The sequence below is a fragment of the Acyrthosiphon pisum genome, chromosome A2, assembly GCF_005508785.2.
Source record: "Acyrthosiphon pisum isolate AL4f chromosome A2, pea_aphid_22Mar2018_4r6ur, whole genome shotgun sequence".
NCBI classification, from domain to species: Eukaryota; Metazoa; Arthropoda; class Insecta; order Hemiptera; family Aphididae; genus Acyrthosiphon; species Acyrthosiphon pisum.
Window position 1 is genome coordinate 29,561,594 of NC_042495.1, and position 21,013 is coordinate 29,582,606.

At 29.8% G+C, this 21,013-nt stretch overlaps 2 protein-coding genes across 3 annotated transcripts; both read left to right on the plus strand.

Moving 5' to 3' along the window:
* The first annotated feature begins 10,355 nt into the window (after positions 1–10,355).
* LOC100166662 (kelch-like protein 3) lies at positions 10,356–14,535 on the plus strand. Of its 2 annotated transcripts, none has more exons than XM_029489785.1 (10): positions 10,356–10,612; positions 12,046–12,202; positions 12,262–12,490; positions 12,562–12,737; positions 12,810–12,906; positions 13,034–13,190; positions 13,260–13,372; positions 13,432–13,544; positions 13,637–13,734; positions 13,828–13,962. In XM_029489785.1, the coding sequence occupies exons 2-9, from the start codon at positions 12,093–12,095 to the stop codon at positions 13,719–13,721; spliced, it is 1,080 nt and encodes a 359-aa protein (XP_029345645.1). In that variant the 5' UTR covers positions 10,356–10,612; positions 12,046–12,092; the 3' UTR covers positions 13,722–13,734; positions 13,828–13,962. The 2 variants fall into 2 exon arrangements, with proteins under 2 accessions (XP_029345645.1, XP_008188282.1); XM_008190060.3 differs by adding an exon at positions 14,398–14,535 and having other exon boundaries at positions 10,357–10,612; positions 13,432–13,734; positions 13,828–13,967.
* Positions 13,911–15,175, plus strand: LOC115034137 (kelch-like protein 2). The gene is made up of 4 exons (XM_029489917.1): positions 13,911–13,967; positions 14,398–14,647; positions 14,717–14,848; positions 14,939–15,175. The coding sequence occupies exons 1-3, from the start codon at positions 13,911–13,913 to the stop codon at positions 14,746–14,748; spliced, it is 339 nt and encodes a 112-aa protein (XP_029345777.1). The 3' UTR covers positions 14,749–14,848; positions 14,939–15,175.
* Positions 15,176–21,013: the final 5,838 nt, after the last annotated feature.

A 21,013-nucleotide genomic window follows, 5' to 3' on the forward strand; every position in this document is an offset into this window, starting at 1 on the left:
TAATACATTTAAATAAATATTTATAAAAAAAAATTATGTTCAAAATTTTTAAATTGTTAGGTTTCAATAAAAACTTATTATGAGTTATGAGGAACTCAAAAGGTACCTTTAATATTTTTAACAGCATTACAGCTACGTATGTTGTTAAACTATTACATTTTTTGGCAAAGCGAATGATTTTTATTGACAATTATACAGAAAAATATAGACCCTTTCAAGTGTATAATATAAATAGATCAAAAAGATTGAAAATATTTTGGAAATTAATAATTTATACCGTCTAAATAAATTATAAAATAAAACATTTAAAATGCTATTGTACATTTTGTGCGAAAAATTCAAGTATGCACGGTATGAAACGCATATAAACTTGTTACATTAAAGTGTATTCAAATTTACTATTGATCTTACACAAGTCATCATACACGGTAATTAAATAAAAAATCAATTAGGGTATACAAAAATTTTGGTCAATATATATATTTTTAAATATACCTTATATACGGTTTTGGAAAACCGCCCTCTTTATTGGGTATGACCCGGTTTTAAGGGGTTTGATGTAGGCAATATCAATACGGTTTGGAATAAAAGTTTAAATGTTAAATGTTGATCATATACGTATAGGTACATTTAAAGCTAACGAATTTAAAGTAACTTACATGACTGAAAAATATTGAATTTTTATTTAACTACCATAATATGTATTATGTGTGAGATCAATAGTGAATTGTAATACATTTTAATATAACAAGTTTATATGCGTTTTCATACCGTTTGTATGCATACTTGAATTTTTCCACACAAAATGTTCAATAGCATTATAAATATTTTATATTATAACTTATTTAGATGGTATAAATTATTAATTTCCAAAATATTTTCTAGTGTTTCGATCTATTTATATTATACATTTGAAAGTGTCGATATGTTTCTGTATTATTATCAAAAAATTAAAAGTTTAACAACATACGTTTAGCTATACAGCTGTTAAAAATATTAAAGGTAATTTTGAGTTCCTCATGATTAGTTTTATATTGAAACCAAAAAATATAAAAATGTTTGAACATACCCATTTTTTTTTATAAACATTTATTTAAATTTAGTAACTGAACTTGGACGAAATTTAAATAAAGATTAAACTATATAAGTTATTATTTTCTTTGTAATTCAAGAATATTCATAGGAACTTTCAAATGCAATATTTTCAGCAAAAATTAATTTAACCTACCTTATTTCATGTTTTGGAATACTGACGTCTTTATTAGGTAGGACCTGTGTTTTAAGGTGTTTTATGTAGGCAATGTCAATACGATTTTGAGTATGAGTTAAATGTTTAATGTTGATTATATTCATATGGGCAAAGGTGGGCATTAACTAGTCAGTTTGTTTCTAATCAACTTATGATCTTAACTAGTTTAATTTACAGTTGAAATAACTTAGCTTTTCTAAATTGTATTAAAAAAATCCATCAAGTTAAAAACATTTTGAAATTGTTCATTTATACGTAAATATTACTATATCAGTATAAAATAAAAATAATCCAATACAAAAACACAAACATTTCCGTTCTTTTTCTTAATATCATAACTTTGTGTATATTAATATACTTTATTAAGTAATAAATTATATATTATGCATACATTATTATATATTATTATTTATAATTATAAATGTTTTTAATAAAATTAATAATTTTAAATTACAAATAATTGACAATTGTTATGTTTTTATGTTATATAACTTATAATATATATGAATGTCATGTACTCATCTTCACGTAATATGATATTCAATTGCTATATGATATAAAAAAATATATATTAAATTATTAATTTGAGATGAGTATAGACTATAGTTTAAATTAGTAAATAATAGTAAAGTAAAAGTAAAAGGGCATACAGTGTACATTATGATAAAAGTTCAAAACATTTTTTTTTATAATTTATAAAATAGAAACTAGAAAGACACATTCACTCTTTATGTGATTTACATAATAATTTAAAAAAAAATAGATTAACTTTTTTTAAACTGAGTTAAGTTAATATTTTTTTCTATATTAACTTTTAACTTATCGAGTTAAATTTATAATTTGTTAACTGTTAACTTTTAACTTATCGATATTGTGTCTTCTTAACTTAACTTAACTTGAGTTAATTATTTTCATTAACTTGCCCACTTTTGAATATGGATACGTAAATTTAAAGCTAACGAATTGAAAGTAAATTACATGACTCACATGGTCTATGACTTACTATTGTTGGCTATCGCGTAATTACGCACGACATTAAAACATGGAAAGAAGTGCAGATTATTGTCGTTAATTACAAAAAACATTATATTGTTAAGTTTTTCATACTTAATTAACTTTGTGTAACAAAGAAAGCAAAGTATGAAATCGGCACGGCACATATAAATATTGCCGTACCTATATAAATTTGGGCGAAACGGGTTTCACAAATAATAAATAATAACTTCGATATCACTGAAATATAATTGAATTGAGACGTTTTTTAATTTTGTCGGCACTGTCAAGTGGACAGCATTAAGAAACTGATAATATTTAAAAAAAAACATATTATTATTTCCAAATGCTGTCGGTCATTACGTAGATTTTATCGCAGCACATATTTTAAAACTTAAAATATGTATATCTATATTGTATAGAGAAATATTTTACTAAGGTCAAGTACGAAGAACCCACAGAAAATATTGTATAAAAAAAAAAAATACGTACTTATATTATATATGAACATAATGTTATAGACAATATGTCTATTATTAACTCTGTAAACTAATTTTGTAGGTAGAATTGTTCACAGTTTTCTTTCCAAATTGATTTATCGTATTCTTGAGAGATCAACACCAAAAATTGTGTTAAGTATTATTTTAGTTTCACTGTATCTTTTTGAATTTTAAATTATTATGACTTGTTATTTGGGAAGTTTTTATTGGTTTTTCTTTTTTTTCTTTTTAAATCTAAGATTTGAAAATGTAATACTAGATTTAAGATTATTCATAAGTTTGTCTACCTTTATCAACAAAAAAAAAAAATTGTCTTTGAGCAAGTCAAATTAAATTTTTACGAGAGTTTGAAATTCATATTTTTACAATAATGGATATTAACTCGATTTCTCATGTAGCGGTTTTGTTATTTTATTGTTATTAAAAAAAACGAACAACTGTAGATACATGAACATTTTACTGAATGTTTATATTTTCAATTTCTATACACTATACAATTTTGAAAATATTTTGACTTTTTTTGAGCTGTTTACGGATGTTGTCAGTTCACAATTTTTTTAGTTTTTTTTTCCCATAAATATTTATACATTTTATTTGTTGGGTAAAAAAGCGTGAAAATGTAATGCAAGGCTCCTGATATATTGTTAGTATAGCAGTTGACAAATATTGAAAATACATAGGCACAATCTGTTATTGTAAGCATTTAAAGATAACATTTTGACAAAATATATCAAATTTAAAATTGAATAATTATTTTGTAGTTAAAAGTTCATAAAATGTTAAACTTTTATATCTAAGGATTGAAAATTTAAAACAAGATTCCACGTGAATAGTTAATTCTGTTACTAAAAAATCTAAAAATACAAAAGCACAGTTTATTTTTATAGGAATTTTAAGCTCAAATTTGGACGAAATTACATATTAATAAACATAGAATAACTATTTTAGTTATTTTGTTGTGATTGTATAATATTATTCGTGGGTACTTGCAGTGCTGCATCTAGACATTTTGCGCCTCAGTGCATCAAAAATTTGGCGCCCTCTAAGCCCCAGTGAAAAAAAATTGTTACCCCCTAAGGGGCCTACCCACGGAAAATATGGGAGATAGATCCTCATTAACCTTTTAGATTTTGAGCACAGAAAAGAATATTTGTTTTACAATGTGTGCTCGTTTTAAAAATATTGTTTAGTAACTGCTTGATCCTCTCTCCGCAAAGGAGCATTTGAATTTATGTACCTTAAACCTAGCCTTATAATTCATCATATAAGCTGTTTTTTTAAACATTTTAACCTGGTACTTCATGAATAAATAAAATAAAATTATATAAAACTATGCAAATTAATATTACCTAATTAAAAATACTTCAAACAGCATAATACTATAATATATTATATAATACTATTATTAAAATAATTAAAATCATAAAATGTTAATAGTTCACGAGTAAACAAATTTCTGACCACAACATTTTTGCGCCCCTAAAATACTGGCGCCCGGGGCAGTTGTACCCAGCGCTCCCCCTTAAATGCGGCCCTGGGTACTTGAAACTTCTAAAGTATACTATTGCTTTAGAGTTACACTAAAAGCTTAAATCGATTATGTGAAATACTGATTTTGAGTAAAAATTCCCGTTTTTCCTTTTTTTCATTTTGTTTTTCCGTGCTTTCATAAAGTCAGTGCAAATTTATTAAAACAAATTATGTAGCTTGTATACATTTTAAATAATATGATATAGAGATGTAATTTGTTGTAATTTTATAGTTATTGATCTATTTACTAACGAAGTTTATATTAAATCGTTAAAAACACAATTTTATATATTTGAATTTTTCAACTTAATTACCTAATAGATGTGTTTATAAATGTGTTTAAATGGTACTTACCTTCATACGTACTTTCCATTGTATAAAAAAATGCAAAAAGAATAATTTTAAAAATTAATATGTGTATGCAATAATAGCTTAAAGTAAAATGAAATAAATACTTACGGTGATTGATTAATTATGACTTAAATTTTATCAATTCATTTAGGCAGTACATATAGGCAGTATATAAAATAAATATGTCATTTAGATGACATTTTATCATATTTTGTTAATTGGGTTTTATGTAAGCTAAATTTACTTTTCAGACCACTGTGTGACTCTCCGTTCAGCCCGAGCAGGATGAGACCAGCTGACGACCCGACAGTGCCGCACCACCCGACTACCGAGCAACCAACGCAGATTCACCCACCGCCACCGTCACGCGGCACAACTATCACAAGTTCCCGAAGTGTGACTGCATGTTCTGCGACGGCGAAGGCATCTTACCACTCCGGCGCCAACTGCAGTCGCCGATTTTACCACCATCACAGCAGCAACGGTGGCCCGTCACGACCATATCGCAGGCTTTGCTGATGGCCGGTTTCCAAGTACACGTTCGACCGCTACAGGTTGCATCGACTATAACTTCCCGACATTGCGGACACTTGAACGGTTTTCTCAGGTGTGTGTGTGTGTGCGTTTGTGCCTGATCAGTTCGTCTGACCACGAGAACGGTTTTCCGCTTGACGCACGTGTACCTATATTAGTGCAAGCATCTCTTTGCACCCGAACGACCAGTTGCACAACTCGCATTGGTACGCCTTGTCCGACGTCTGCATGGTCAGATCAAGTAAATTTGTGTGGTGGGTCATTGGTACGTGTATACCATGGACCTGGTACACATTTCTTCGTGAATAGGTCGAGTGGCGAGTCTTGGGGCGGTTGTTCGAACGTGTAAAATATGGAACCGGCCAACAGCAATACCATTGACATGGGAGTGATGGGCGGCTTCTTGCAGGCGCTTCTCCTGCTCCTGCTATTCGGTGGGTGGGTTAGCACCAGTGAAGTGGTTGATGGGGTGGTAAGGAGCGGTGAGGGCCTGCAACAGCCACCCGTCAAGCCCATGTCGCTGGCATTGCTGATGGGTGGTTTCATATTGTACACGTTCGAACAACCACCCCAAGACTCGCCACTCGACCTGTCCATTTGTGGACGTCATCAAGCCCCCCGGTACAACCTGGAAGTGTCGCCCGTGGTCGATGACATGCTTGTCAGCTCGACCAAGGCGTATGAGGGGTGCTACTGGTCGTTCGCGCGAAAAGAGATGCTCACGCGGCACGTCATGAATGTTAAGCCGGGAGTGCGGAAATCACCTTCACCGTTCGACCACCCGATCAGACACCAGCGGACACACCAACGGAGAAAACCATTCGGGTGTCCGCAATGCCCGTACGCCGCGTGCCGCCGGGACACGATATCCAAGCACGCATGCGCGCAAACACAATATCAAGTTAGCTCGGAGGTCGAACTGGGCTGATAATATAATAAGATTTTTTTATTTTTAACTCGAAAATGAGTTACTGTAGAGACTTAAAATTTTTATTCAATATTTATTATGTTACTATTTAGGTACTAGAAATTAATTTGGTATACCAAGACAACTTACTACCCTCGACCACCGTACTCCGATTGGTCATCAACCTCCTGTACACACCCTACCTAACGTGTTTCTCAGCTATATCATTGTAAAATGAATAGTAATATTATAGTAAACGTTTCCGAAATATTGTCAAATAATTTCAAAACATTACAGAAAGTTTTATAGATTTCAGCAGTGTAAGAATGATGTAATGTCAATGTAATAAATTATTGACCGATGTAATTTTGTATAAATCAGGATTTTCTACTTACAGGATTGAATACTTGTATACCTATATAATATGTATTGAAATTATTATTTTTCTAGAAACCAGCTACACTTTTTTCATATCAGGGAAGGAAAATGTTAAAATGTTATTTATAAATGCATATTGTGTTTATTATGTATACTTTATAATTACCTAATTACTGTATTTACATGTTGCTCAAATGAACCAACAATAAATTGTGTGAGTAAAATGTTTCAAATATTTTAAAATGTAAATGAGCGAGGATTGTTAAAAGGTAGTAGGTACGAATATATTTTGTGACAAAGTATCAAATATATTTAATCATTTTAGTCTATTTTTTTCCAATTTGTTAAAATTTCATGCAGTACTAATCTAACGTGTAGATACTTAACGATTGTTTTTTTCTCTATAGCTTAAGAAACCCTGAATTTTAACGAACGTACCAATATTCCACGTTCAATACGACCCTTACCAATTTTCCGACAATCCTCTCTGTTGTACGGTAGGTTACAAGTGGGCCACTGTTATGGATGGTGTTAATTTTGAATTCAATGATATAATAATATCATTGTACAAGAAAAACTATCCTGAGCAAAAACGGTCAGTCAGCATAATATGATATTACTAAGATGATATTATCATGAAAGAAATACTATCAAAATTGGAAACTGAAAATGTCCATAAAAAGCTCAAAACAAATTAAAATATTTTGAAAATTTTATCGTGTATAGAAAATGCTAGTACGAACATTCAGTGAAAATTGCATGGATCTAAGATCAATAAAGCTTATTCAATGTTATAATAGTAAATGTTGGGTTTCAGGCTTCAGCCACCCCAAATCTCAAATGCTATTTTCCCCTATGCGGCTATGCTACCTACCCAAACATAATTTATAATAAAAAATATTTTTGAATATTGTCCCAATATTTTATCCAAACAATTTTACGTACCCAAAAGTTTTAAAAAAAGACGTGAAATATGCACAAATATATATGCTATAAATTGCACGAATTTGCACTTTTTCTTATATATTTCGAAATAAGCAATGATATAATATGCAAATTAAAACTGTATTTAATTCCACTGTTTCATAAAATAATTTACGTAATTATATGTGTAGTATAAAAGGCACTACAACGGGTGAAGATGTATTTAAAAATATAGTAAGTTCATTCGAAAAATTAGGGCTTTCGTTGAATAAATTAATAAGTATTACTATTTTGTAATATTATATTATATTCCGATACTTGGAGGCTGCAGCAGATGAAAAAAAGTGACTTTTAGGCCAATAAGCTAGACAAAACTTGAAGAATTTGGTTTGACAGATTTTAATTTTTAAAACGGATTATGATTGATCAATAAGTTTAGCAGGGAATGATCGAGGCGATTTCGAATATTATTTTTTTTCAGCTGTTATATCTAAGAATAAAAATATCAAAAAAATATGATATTTTTGTATTCAAAATCGCTTCGATCATTCCCTAGTAAACTTGTTGGGCAATCATAATCCGTTATCATAATCCTTTTTCTAGCTTATTGGTCTAAAAGTCACTTTTTTGTCTCCAGCCCCCTTAAGATGTATTATATGATACAGAATTTAAATATATGGAAAAACATTTTAACAAACAAAATTAATGTTTAGATTGGTCAAATCTACATTAGTTTTGATTGTTGACAAAACCTGCTGCAGCCACTTTAAATAAAAACACAGAATAACTAATACCGACGGTCCTTATTGAGTGTGGGGTTACCCGGCATACATACTACATATACATACGCTTTAGGCATATATCTATACGCATTCCTCATACACACAGCAATACACGCAACACATAAAACATAATATTCTACATCTCTACGGTCAAGACATTCGGTAAAACAACAGTAAATTAACAGCGGCACCTTTGTCACACCGCACAAAATAAAATAAGATCATAAACACATCAATACTTTAATATTACGTATTAATCGATGTGGTACATCAGAAGAAGGGATCACACAAAAATCACTCTATATAACCCATAAGGATCATACAGAATCGACTTTTACGCCTGTCTTTCACACAAGAGGATCCAGTGCACAACGTCCACGCTAGTATATGCAATTCGACATTATTTTTGCCATTCAATGCGTGTGCGTTTATATTATGTATGTATATTGAGTTATTCCAGCATTCGGTATGACTGTCTAAATTAATTATGTTGTATTATCTAACAAATTCACCTTGTTAATTATTTATCTACCTGTCTATTTACTCTTTGAAATGATATAAGATTCTGTGACTAACATCGTATCATAGGCCAGTTATAGTATATTATTACACAGTTATGCAATTATCTATTTAGAATATAAGTAAAATAACAAGTGCTCATCAACTTAAATTACATTAGGTTGGCGAATTGACTATATATGTACTCTTGCTACGAATGTATGGACTTTTAAGAGCTGTGTTTAGAATATAAGTATAATAATAAGTGCTTACCTATCAACTTAAATTACATTCGGTTGGCGAGTTGACTATATGTACTCTTGCTACGGATGTAGGGATTTTGAAAGCATACGATAATAGTCACGTCCCAAATCATAGATAACAAATTCATATAATATTAGTGTTCGAATCACATCAATATTAAACTAAAAATATCTCTTAATATACTAGCATTGATTATAAATACTATAGATCGCTCACTGGCCCGTATTTTACGCGACGCGAAATATTGACGAAAAATGGATGTGGCCGTTAAGAAGCGCTGTCGTCGCCCATTAGTTTTTATGGATTTTATATACATATATATACGCCACAGCGAGCATCGAACTCACCCCGTATCCACGAATACGATTACATATTCAGGTAAATTAATTATAATATTTAAAGTAGTAGATTAATTATACTTATACTATAATTCTTAAAGAATTTCAACTGCTAAATTCATACTTTGCATGCGATACCTACCAATATAGGGAACTTATGGTTCAAATTTAGTTATAAGAAATAATTATTATGCTCTTGTAAATTAAAGCTATACCAATTATTTCAATTAAAAGTATTAATGCATATTTTACTAAACTTTAGTGGACCATAGTTAATAAAACTAGCGAACAAAAATTGATGATTTGACTGTCAAAATTTTCAGAAAAAAAAGTTTTGCAAGAATCCATTAAAAAATATAGTAGTTACCATTTGGAAAATAAAGTTTTTTGCGTGTTTAAAAATTTTGAAATTGTTATAAAAAAATTGCCTGTTAAAAATAAAGAAACACGTCTTTTTTCGTTTTGACGAAATTCGATGTCATCGATCCATAATCGTTAAAAACCACCGCGTACAATGACAAAATATACACTATTATTATAACTATATAACTATTATATATCTATGTATGTAATGTGTTTGTTCATTTGCAAACATCTACCTACGTTTTCACGACACCATGTTTTTTTTAAATTAAGTATAGGTATAGGTACCTACGTATGTTTGGCCAGAAAGGTCGATTTCTTTTTTAATCGATTTGTTCTATTATTACGCCGATTTCCTTTAAAATGAATTAATTGTTTTATTAAATTCGCGTCAGGGGATAGAAAATCTGTTAATTATTATTTATTGGTTAATTTATAAATTCACTAACACACAATTTCAAGCCCAATCAAACTTAAACGCAATATTATTATCATACATAGTACTACACACATGATAATATTCATAAACGCACCAAGCATAACAGGACAATAACATAACAGTTAAAAATGAATAAACAAATTATATGTCCGATAATGATAATAATGTATTATATTGTTTGGCGGCAGTACAACTACGGAGCCGCGGTACCCACTTAGCTTAAAAGTGACCATGATTTGAAATGGTTCCTATCACAGAATAGCCTTAGAGTAGTTTGATAATAATATACGCTTATCTGTGATAAGTATACGATAACAAACTCGCCCATTGTCAGCGTCTCACACAAAACAAAATGCCAAATTATTATATTCTGCGACCAAACTATGACTTTACTCACTCGACGGACTCGAATGTTTCGCCATAAACATTAGTTATTATACCTAACACAATTATTCGTTATTGTGAAAATTAAAACTATATAGTCGTAGATTAGTGTATTACTGGATACAATAAATTATAGTCGTTTGACACTCTCAAGTCAAGAAACTTCATATTGTTTAAAGTAAGTTTATTAGAACGTCGATACATTTATTATAGTTAGGTATTTACAATATTATCATAGTTTTAATTTCATTGCATAAAGGTATGTTTAATTACATTGTACATTATTGAAAATGATATATTTTATACTTTTTATTATTAACCGAACTAGGTAGGTACTTGCAACTTACTGCTTATTACTTACGACTGAACCTACTAGAAAAATAATAATACTACTGTGTTATTATAATAGGTATTTCTGCTTTCTATGCAGTACGTAAGTGGCACAAGCATCCTCGCTGTTCAGTTCTAAATCCTAATCAGCGGCTTGTGTCACTAGTATTTGTTGTACCTTCTTGTTGTAACTAAATTTATTCAATTAAAAGTTATACTTGATGAGTGGTTTCCATCTTACAAATGAAGTAAATAATACATCATCAAATATTGAAGCAAGTTAGGTAGATATATGCATTTTTAAATAGTAATTTTTGCATGAAGAAAATGACTTTCATTTTAAAAAATTCACTTCAAAATAATTACAGTGAAGTGTCTGTCCCCTTGATAGTAATAGCTGTTAAATTTAAATTTGATTTATGAAAAAATAATAGAATTAATTTTAATATTAAAAATAACAGTAAAATTGTCCTGTTGTTAGGTTAAATATTTGTTTTGAGACGGAGATACATGACATGGGTAAGACATTCTCATGATATCAACATACTTACATACCTACTACTTATATACTTAAATTCAGAGTAATTTTTCGTTTTTCATCCCTCCAAACAACATACCACACTGCACAGTTTACTTTCCCTAATACACAGCAATCTAAACCGTTAAAATAGGTAACAGATTTCATATCAATTAATTTAAAAAAAAACTTTAAAATTTAAAATTGACGATGATAGATTGTACATTTTTCAATTATTAGTAATATTATAAATTGTAATCGAGTATAGGTATTACCTTTTAGATTAATTTAGCCTATAGTAAAAGTATCAAATACCCTTAAATATTAAATACTATTAGTACTAATTGCTACTACATAATATTATAATCCAAGACCACTGTTCTATGTCTTTGTGTAAACTGGTAATAGTAATGTGTATGTTGCTTCAGGAATCAAATTGATTGAAAAACACTACTGGCATTTGAACATTCATTATCAGTCTCAGTGTAATTTAAAATAAATAATAAGTGCATATTTTAGTAATTATGTTTTGTAATTAATCATCCTAAATAAAATCTAAATTTACAACTAGAAATGCAACATCTAGGTACAAGATATACAAATATCCACTATAATATGTAAGCCATAGTTGAATAAACATTTTGGATATTAATGTTAGGAAAGCTGATTTTAATTGTGCTTTTTATTTCATAGATTAATCTTAATAACCATTTGTAATTATGCTTTTAATTTATTTTAAAAACAATTTCATACACTGTTTTTAGTCTTAATTGTATCAATAACCAGACTTTAGTAAACAATATAATCGGCAATGCAAAATACAAAGCAAATTTCGGAATCCAGTCAATGTGACCAAGCCAAATACGAGTATAAGAAATCGTCGTATACGGAGATATACAAAGTACTACAAACCTTACACCAGTAAGTAGTAAATGATTTTAAGTGCTAAATAAATATTAGTAACACATTTTTGTTTTTAGAAATAAAGTTCTTTGTGACATAAAACTAGAAACAGACGATGGTGGAGTTGTATTCGGTTATAAAGTGGTTCTAGCATCGGCTAGTCCATATTTCCTTGCAATGTTCACAAATTTTTCAGAAAAGAATCAAGATCAAGTTACTATCAGGCAGTTGGATTCAAGTGCCTTACAGATCATAATAGACTTTATTTATTCTGGGAAAATCTTGATCACTGAACAAAATGTACAGGTAATACTAGATAATGGTTTATTTAATTATAGCAAAAAGATTATTTAAATTGTTTTTATTTATTTCTCAAGGGTTTGTTGCCAGCATCGAATCTTTTACAGATACAAGAAGTAAAAGAGGCATGTTGTGATTTTCTACAGGCGCAATTATGTCCCACAAATGTTCTTGGTATAATTGCTTTAGCTGATTTACATAGCTGTACGACATTGTTAACAAGTTCAGAATTATATTTTCAACAACACTTTTGGTACGAAATATTATTTATTATTATGGTTCTATAAGAAATTTGTATTTATTATTGTTTTAATATGATTCTTAGGGATGTGGCAGAAGGAGTAGAATTTCTGTCCTTGTCGTCCGAGATAATGGTTAGATTGATCTCTAGTGATGAATTTACAGTTCCATCTGAAGAAAAAGTATGCAATTTAAAATTGATAATTGTTATATTATTTTAGTACCCATTACGGATGGGAAATTTAAGTAACTTACACAAATATAGTAGGTATAATTAATTTATACCATTTATAATATTGATTTTTGTAGATATTTGAAAGTGTTATTCGATGGGTTAAACATGATTTGGAATCCAGAAAACAATTTTTACCCCAATTAATGGAACATGTGCGTTTACCATTAACATCGAAAGATTATATATGGAAAAATGTATTTAAGGAACCTCTTCTTATTGATTGTTCTAAATGTAAGTTTATTTACTCAATATGATTTACTACGGATTAATTTATATTTTATATATTTTTCATTTTTGAAGGTAAAGGTTACGTATTTGAAGTATTACGTTTTAATTTGCTTAAGTCAGAAGAACTTATCACTATTCCATATGACATTCGGACAAAACCTAGACGGCCTGGTAGTACACCTAAAGTATGATTCAGTTATAATTTATTCTCTTTCAAATACATTTAACGATTTAATTATAACAGGTTATTTTAGCTGTTGGTGGAGTAGGGAAAAAAGGGATATTAGTTAGTACAGAATGGTATGACCCAACAATCAACCAATGGCAGCCTGGACCAAAAATGATCACAAGAAATCTGTATGGCGGTTTAGCCGTAATAAATGATAGTATTGCTATACATTTGGGTGGTAAAAATTGTGATCCAACTTTTAAATTTGGTTCTGGTTTAGATTTATCTTCAGAATCACCTCGTTGGAAACACACCTACAATATGTTTGTTTACAGAAAACATTTAAGAGTTGGTGTGATAAATAATTATATATATGTCGTAAGTTATATTGAATTTTAAATTATTACTATATTAGTAATTTCTGTTATAATGTAGGTACTAACATAATATTAATTATATTATAAATTCAAGGTGGGCGCAAGGTTGGCGATATTTTTGTAAACACAGCAGAGGTTTTTGACTGCAAAACTCAACAATGGCATATGATATCTAGTATGTCTACTAGACGAGTTGGTCATGGTCTTGGAGTACTGAATAATCTTTTTTATGCGGTAAAATGATTTTAATTTCTAATGGGTACATTTGTTATTGATAAATAAAGTCCCTAGAGGAAAATCACGGTATATATCCCAAAAATAAAATATTTTTATAATTTTTAAATTTTAAATTAACATTTGAATAATATACTAATTCAAGTATTTTATTAAATACCGGCTTAGTCCAATGATTTAATAATCACATGGGAAACTGACTTGTAATGTACATTGTAAATGTAAATGTCTTGATTTTAAATTTCATATACTTGTTGAATTTATACAATATTAAATTAAATATAATGTAAAAACCACTAATACATTTTTGAGTTCATAAATATGTATTCAATCAATTTCATTAAAAAATGCTTAATTGTACTCCGTAGATTTTACTATAAGGGATTTTTAATCTGCAAGCTGTATTAATTGAAATGTGTATTCTGTATAGGTAGGAGGTTTTGATTCACATCAAACATTATACTCCGTCGAATGTTATCATCCCAGTCTTAATAGATGGAGACGAGTTGCAGACATGCGTGTACGTCGAAGTGGAGTGGGTGTTGGAGTTTTAGATGATGCACTGTATGCTGTAAGTGGTTGGGATGGACATCAGGTTTGGAGTAGTGTCGAAGCATACAGTCCAAGCACTGGAGTTTGGTCTACTATTCCGGACATGCATTTGAGTCGACATGATCCAGGTATAACTACTCGTTTAAAAATTCTTAACTATTGTATGAAACATATTTATCGAAATATATTTTATTTAGGTGTTGCTGTACTAGGAGATTTTGGTGGTTAGGATGGAGTACTAAAAGTTCTCAAGAGCGTTGAAGCATACAGCCCAAGTACAGGAGTTTGGTCTACTATTCCGGACATGCATTTGAGTCGACGTGGTGCAGGTATAACTACTCATTTAATAACTCTTAATTATGAGTGTATGAAACATATTTTTTTAAATAAATTTAATTTTGTTTAACTTCTCAATATAGGAGTAGCTGTATTGGATGGTTTATTGTACGTGGTGGGTAGTAACGACAGAACTTCTGTTCTGGATACCGTAGAATGTTACAATACTAACACTAATAAATGGACCACGATAACTGCGTCAATGAATGTTGAAAGGAGATGTGCAGAAGTTGTTTCCATTGATATGGCACGATATTTTAAAACTTGTTAGCATACATGACATTTTTTTTTTTGATTCAATATATTACTACTTTCTTATATTGTATGATAATATCTTTAATATTTATCTATTTATTTTATAGTGTTTTGAATGTTTTATGAAAAGGTTTTTTTGTATCTACACTATAAATTTATAGCCAATGATAGGGCACCATCATTTTTTATGGCCAAGAGGACAATAGTTGTATGTCCAACTTTTCTCAAAACTGTATATAATCGGGTATCGGGTGAATCTTATATAAATATTAAGCGAAAAAATATAACTACACTTACTACTTTTGTCAAAAACAACTCATTCAATTTTCGACTTGTAATGTTCTTGATAATATTGAATATTTTGTAATAATTATATACTTGTGTAAAAAATTAAAATGTCCGGATTTATTTGTAATATTTAATATATAGACTCATATAAAAACACGGGATAACTAGTAGTTACGGGTGATATCGAATGGCTGTATGACATAAGCGCCAAAGGTATAAAAATTATCATTTGCTCCAAAATGTGTATATTATATGAGCAGTTATTTAAAAATCGCTATAATACATATACATATGAACAAGGGTGGGCATTAACTAGATAAAAAGTTAACTTTTTAACTTAACTAGTTAGTTTATTTTCTAATCAACTTATGAACTTAGATAGCTTAATTTACAGTTGAAATAACTTAGCTTTTCTCAGTTGATTTTAAAAATATCCATCAAGTTGAAAACAGTTTGAAATTTTTCGTTTATACGTAAATATTACTATATCAGTACCTATAAAATAAAAATAATCCAATAGAAAAACACAAACATTTTCTTGATAACATAATTTTGTGTATATTAATATATTTTATTAAGTTGTAAATTATATACTACGCGAGTTCAAATTATAAATGTTTTTAATAAAATTAATAATTTTAAATTACAAATTGACAATTGTTATGTCTTAATCTTATATAACTTATAATGAATATGAAGGTCATGTACTCATCTTCACGTATTATTACATTAAATTTCTATAAGATATAAAAAAATATATTTGTTAAATTATTAATTTGAGATTAGTATAGTTTAAATTAGTAAATAATAGTATAGTAAAAGTAAAATGGCTACAGTGTACATAATGATAAAAGTTCAGTAAAATTGTTTTTTATAATTTATAAATTAGAAACTAGAAAGACACATTCACTCTTTATGTGGTTTACATACTAATTAAAAAAAAAATAGATTAACTTTTTTTAAACTGAGTTAAGTTAATATTTTTTTCTTTATTTACTTTTAAGTTATCGATCTTGTGTCCTCTTAACTTAACTTAACTTGAGGTAATTATTTTCATTAACTTGCCCACCTTTGCATATGAATATAATTTTATAAAATAAAATGTCAATATATAATATGTATACAAGTAATTAATATAAATGTAATAAATCAGTTGATTACAATTTTATAAAAAAATTACTAACAATATGATATGTCATTACACGAAATTGCGCACACGCACTGTCATGTGACAATATATCGTAATCAAATAATAAATTTGTCAATTAAGATTAAATGTTTGGAGCTATTAAAGGATATCGTTCTAAATTTAATATCTGACGATTTGGGCGCTTATGTATTCCACCGTATGGAATGTGTTATGATTCAATATACATATAATATACGCACTCATTTTACACACAAGCGACACATGTAACACATAAAATCTAATATTCAACACTTCTCCGATCAGACGTTTAGTAAAATCAACACAACTAGTTATCAGCAACATTTAGACGACACCGTTTCACTCATATTATATTATACTGTAAATAATCTTACGATCAAGATATTCGTTAAAAACAACACAATTAATTACTAGCGGCACCTATGTCACACCTCTCAAAATCAAATAAAATATTAATATAATAATATATAATATATAATTTCTGATATATTGATTAGTGTTTGACCAGATTTAGTGTTCATTGACATGATAATCTCCGAACATTATATCAATTGGATTTATTTATTTTTTAGAGGTATTTATTATTTAAAGTATAGCAGAGACTAGAGGTGAATTTTGGGTCGAATGTTTGTAGCTAAATAGTATAACTAATTGGTAATAGTACTTACCACTGATGGCGCAAAACAAAATTTGGAATTTTAGAATTTTTCGTTTGAACTTTTAATTTGAACTGTTTATAACCTGCGTGACTGGTAATTGATGAATTTTGTGCTTGCGTCGTGCCTAAGTATTTTCGTGAATTCACACTAATGATACCTATCATAAATATGAACGTATGATATTAAATTTTTTTAGTTTATAGTGTTTATACATATTATTACTACAATTACTGTACAATTTCTATACATTAATATCCATTGAGTCTTCACTGATTTTACGTATTGTAATCATTCAATTTAGCTTATTTGTATCTATGTATAAGATGTATTATTATTAAAAATATATTTTATATAATTCTTAAATCTTTTAACATTAAATGTATAACGTTTTTTATCACGGTTTTTAAAAAAATCATGTTGAGGTGTATATTTCATAGACTTTTGGTTAATGGATCAATTTCATTTGAGAATCCTATTAATTTAAATTTTCATTTCTCATAGATATTAGATATAGATATTAAACATTTAAAATATTACAACTTAATTTAAACCAACTTTTTAATAAAACAGTCAAAACTAGTGATGTTATGAACCCTGATTTTTAAGGTCGAACCGAACCCGAACCAAACACTTCTTTAAATTAACGAACTCGAACAGATCCGAACCTACATATTTTTAATCAAACTCGAACCGAACCGAACTTTTCAAAATATTTTATCGAACTCGAACCGAACATTAAAAAACTACAGAGGTTAAAAATATATTATTCATTTATTGTTTACTATTTAGTATTTACCATAAACTAATGATTATCTTAGTAATATCAGTTATTACATAACAATTTCCAGACCCCCTTGCACCGCCTGGGATAGTGAAGTTGTATCACGGTGGTTTCGGTGAAACGCGCGGTACGGGGGTATACCACGCCGCCGCCGGTCACAACATGCAATAAATAATAATAATTAATTTACATTTTATTTAGTACTTTTCTTATCATAAATTCCTATCATGCCTACTTTTCTTACAATAGAATTAATTTGGATTCTTAATTAGGTGGCTAAGGCAGGGCCGTCCTTTGAGGGTGATGTGGAGGGTGTCTAACCCCCCCCCCCCCTCACACAAGATTTTTATAATATTTAGTCGGCGAATTTGACACTTGGTAAAAGTTGTCGGCAATTTGGCATCGTCAGTATTTTAATTGTATTTTTATTATTTTCAAAATATATCTGTACCTATATATTATATTTCTATGAAAGATAAAACTACGACGACGTCGACACTTCGATTACACCGAATTCTAAAAATAGATGTGTTTATCTACTATCAGTGTATTGCGCGTTTGTATAACACGAAAGTATGAAAACTTACCCGTAGCCCGTATGTATTGACTTATTCTTGGTATTATGAAATATTATTTTATTATTCTTGAAATTTGTTGCACTTTTGCAGTCGATAGTTATCAGTTTTCGTCTATTCGACTATTCGTCGAGGTTAGTGGTAACATCGTGTTCTGTATGACTGTAGCTACCCACTAGAAATAAACTGTTTAGTTATTATTCATATAATTTTGCATTTTGCATTTTAGTCCCGACTTTTTTACCATTATGTATATTTTTTTATGTACATTTTCGTTTGCAATTTCGGCAAACGAAAGCGGATTAAATTAGAGTGTTTGGAATGTGGCAAAACATTTGACAATGATTACAAACCAAAAACATTTGGTGCTCCTAAAAACCCATTCGAAGCTTCTAAATCAAATTCAAAACTAGTAAGTAAAAATATTGGTACTTAAAATAAATAATACTAATTATCAGTATTATGTTATTAACAATTAGCATATTGTATTAATATTAATGTAAGTAGATATAGGTAGGTACTAAGGTACCTAATTAATTTTTTTATGTTCACATTTATTAGATTCAAAATACTCAGAGACCACTGGAAAAAAGTTGTTTTACAAATATTAATTTGAATCATCTTCCACCAAAGGTATTTAAACATTTATCAGTAGGTATGAAATTCTTAGCTGTAAAATTATCACAAATTATTTTAAGAGATACCTATGTACTATGAATAATATATTTTTACAATTGTATATTTGTATCTTCCTACAAATTATGATAATTATAATTTTCCTAAGATATATTATATAATAAAATCTGTGAATTGGCCTTGACTGCACCAGTAAGTGTCGCAACGAATGAAAGATCATTTAGCAAACTCCGACTAACAAAAAATAATTTAAGATCATCTATAGCCACTTAAATAACTTATAAAAATACGTACTTATATAATATATGAACATAATGTTATAAACATGTCTATTATTAACTCTGTACACTCATTTTGTAGGTAGAATTTTTCACAGTTGTAAGGAAAATAACGCATTGATGTTTTTGATGTAATTAATTTGCGTTTATTTCACATACGTTACTCATTCATACAGTTACAATTTATATATGTGTAATACAGTATTTCTTTTTATGAGTTCAATTTATACTCTTACGAGTGTACAGAGAAAAATAATATATTTGCGGGTTTACATAAATTACGGGGGGAAGGCATGAACATTGAACTTACGGTTCTGTGAACGGAAGTTGATCTGCGGTAGTCGAATCAGATGGTGGCCGTCTGCTTCCACGATTAATGATGGCGCGGCAATAATATTTTATTACCGGCGGGAATGGTGGATATCAACAACAGGGACTCAGCGCGGTGGTGGTATGTTGACTTGATACAATGACAGGCACAGCGTGTTCGAATATGACGTCTCCAATAGTCTGCCCGGTCTCCAATGATAAGTGATAGTACGTTGGTCGGTACTGTTGTCAACTCAGCTCGGCGGTGGTGATCAATAATAACGGACGCGTACTAACAGGTTCCGTTCGACGCACGACGATGGTGGCGAAGCGGAGAGGGATTGCCGGGGCCGACTATTGAATATCCGTTCGCGACGATACACGTATCGTCCGGCTTATTCAGTCTTGGTGGCGGTATGCTGTATGTAGATCAGGTGATCACGTCCGTTCGTGGCGATATATATATATCGTCCGGCTCGTGAATCGCCTTCTCTCAGCGGGGGCAAATGTGTCTGTGACGGCGGCCGGTGACCTGTATATATGCTATACCAGGCTCGCCGGTCCCGTCTGAAATATTGTTTTGCATTTTACATGTTTCAGGGTTTTGCTTGATTGACTGCGATATACTGTGATATCAATTTTATGGTAAACATTGTCCTGGTTTTGAATATGCCTTTTGTTTTGTTCTGACTTCTACCGTTCCCACGGAAAACTCGCATTTTCCGTGGGCGGCGCGCGTTTGGTAATACTTCACGGCGGCGGGCGCGCTCTATGGTTCAGCGTGCTCGTTATGTTGTGTTGACGGTGCCGGTCTCGATGTCTCGGTCACTGTGATAGGTTGTTAATGCGCACAAGCAGAGTGCGCTAGGTGTGTAGCCACTCTGTTTTGTCTCATTACACAGTTTTCTTTCCACATTGATTTATCGTACTCTTGAGAGAACAGCAGCAAAAATTGTGTTAAGTATATTTTAGTTTCACCGTATCATTTAAATTTCAAAATATTATGACTAGTAATTTGGGAAATTTTTATTGGTTTTTCTTTTTTTCTATTTGAATCTAAAATTTGAAAATATAATACCTACAAGATAATTCATAAGTTTGTCTATCTCTATCAAAAAAAAAAAAAATGTCTACAAGCAAAAACTACTACCTAAAGACAGGGGTTCATAACAATATTATAGTGTAGCTATAGTATTTTACGTTAAGTTA

Coding starts and splice junctions, on each gene's coding strand:
- LOC100166662 (XM_008190060.3), top strand. CDS start 12,093: ATGCAAAATACAAAGCAAATTTCGGAATCCAGTCAATGTGACCAAGCC. Junction 12,491..12,561: donor TCACTGAACAAAATGTACAG/GTAATACTAGAT, acceptor TTATTTCTCAAG/GGTTTGTTGCCAGCATCGAA. Junction 13,373..13,431: donor GGCCTGGTAGTACACCTAAA/GTATGATTCAGT, acceptor TAATTATAACAG/GTTATTTTAGCTGTTGGTGG.
- LOC115034137 (XM_029489917.1), top strand. CDS start 13,911: ATGTCTACTAGACGAGTTGGTCATGGTCTTGGAGTACTGAATAATCTT. Junction 13,968..14,397: donor TGAATAATCTTTTTTATGCG/GTAAAATGATTT, acceptor TATTCTGTATAG/GTAGGAGGTTTTGATTCACA. Junction 14,648..14,716: donor TTTGAGTCGACATGATCCAG/GTATAACTACTC, acceptor TATTTTATTTAG/GTGTTGCTGTACTAGGAGAT.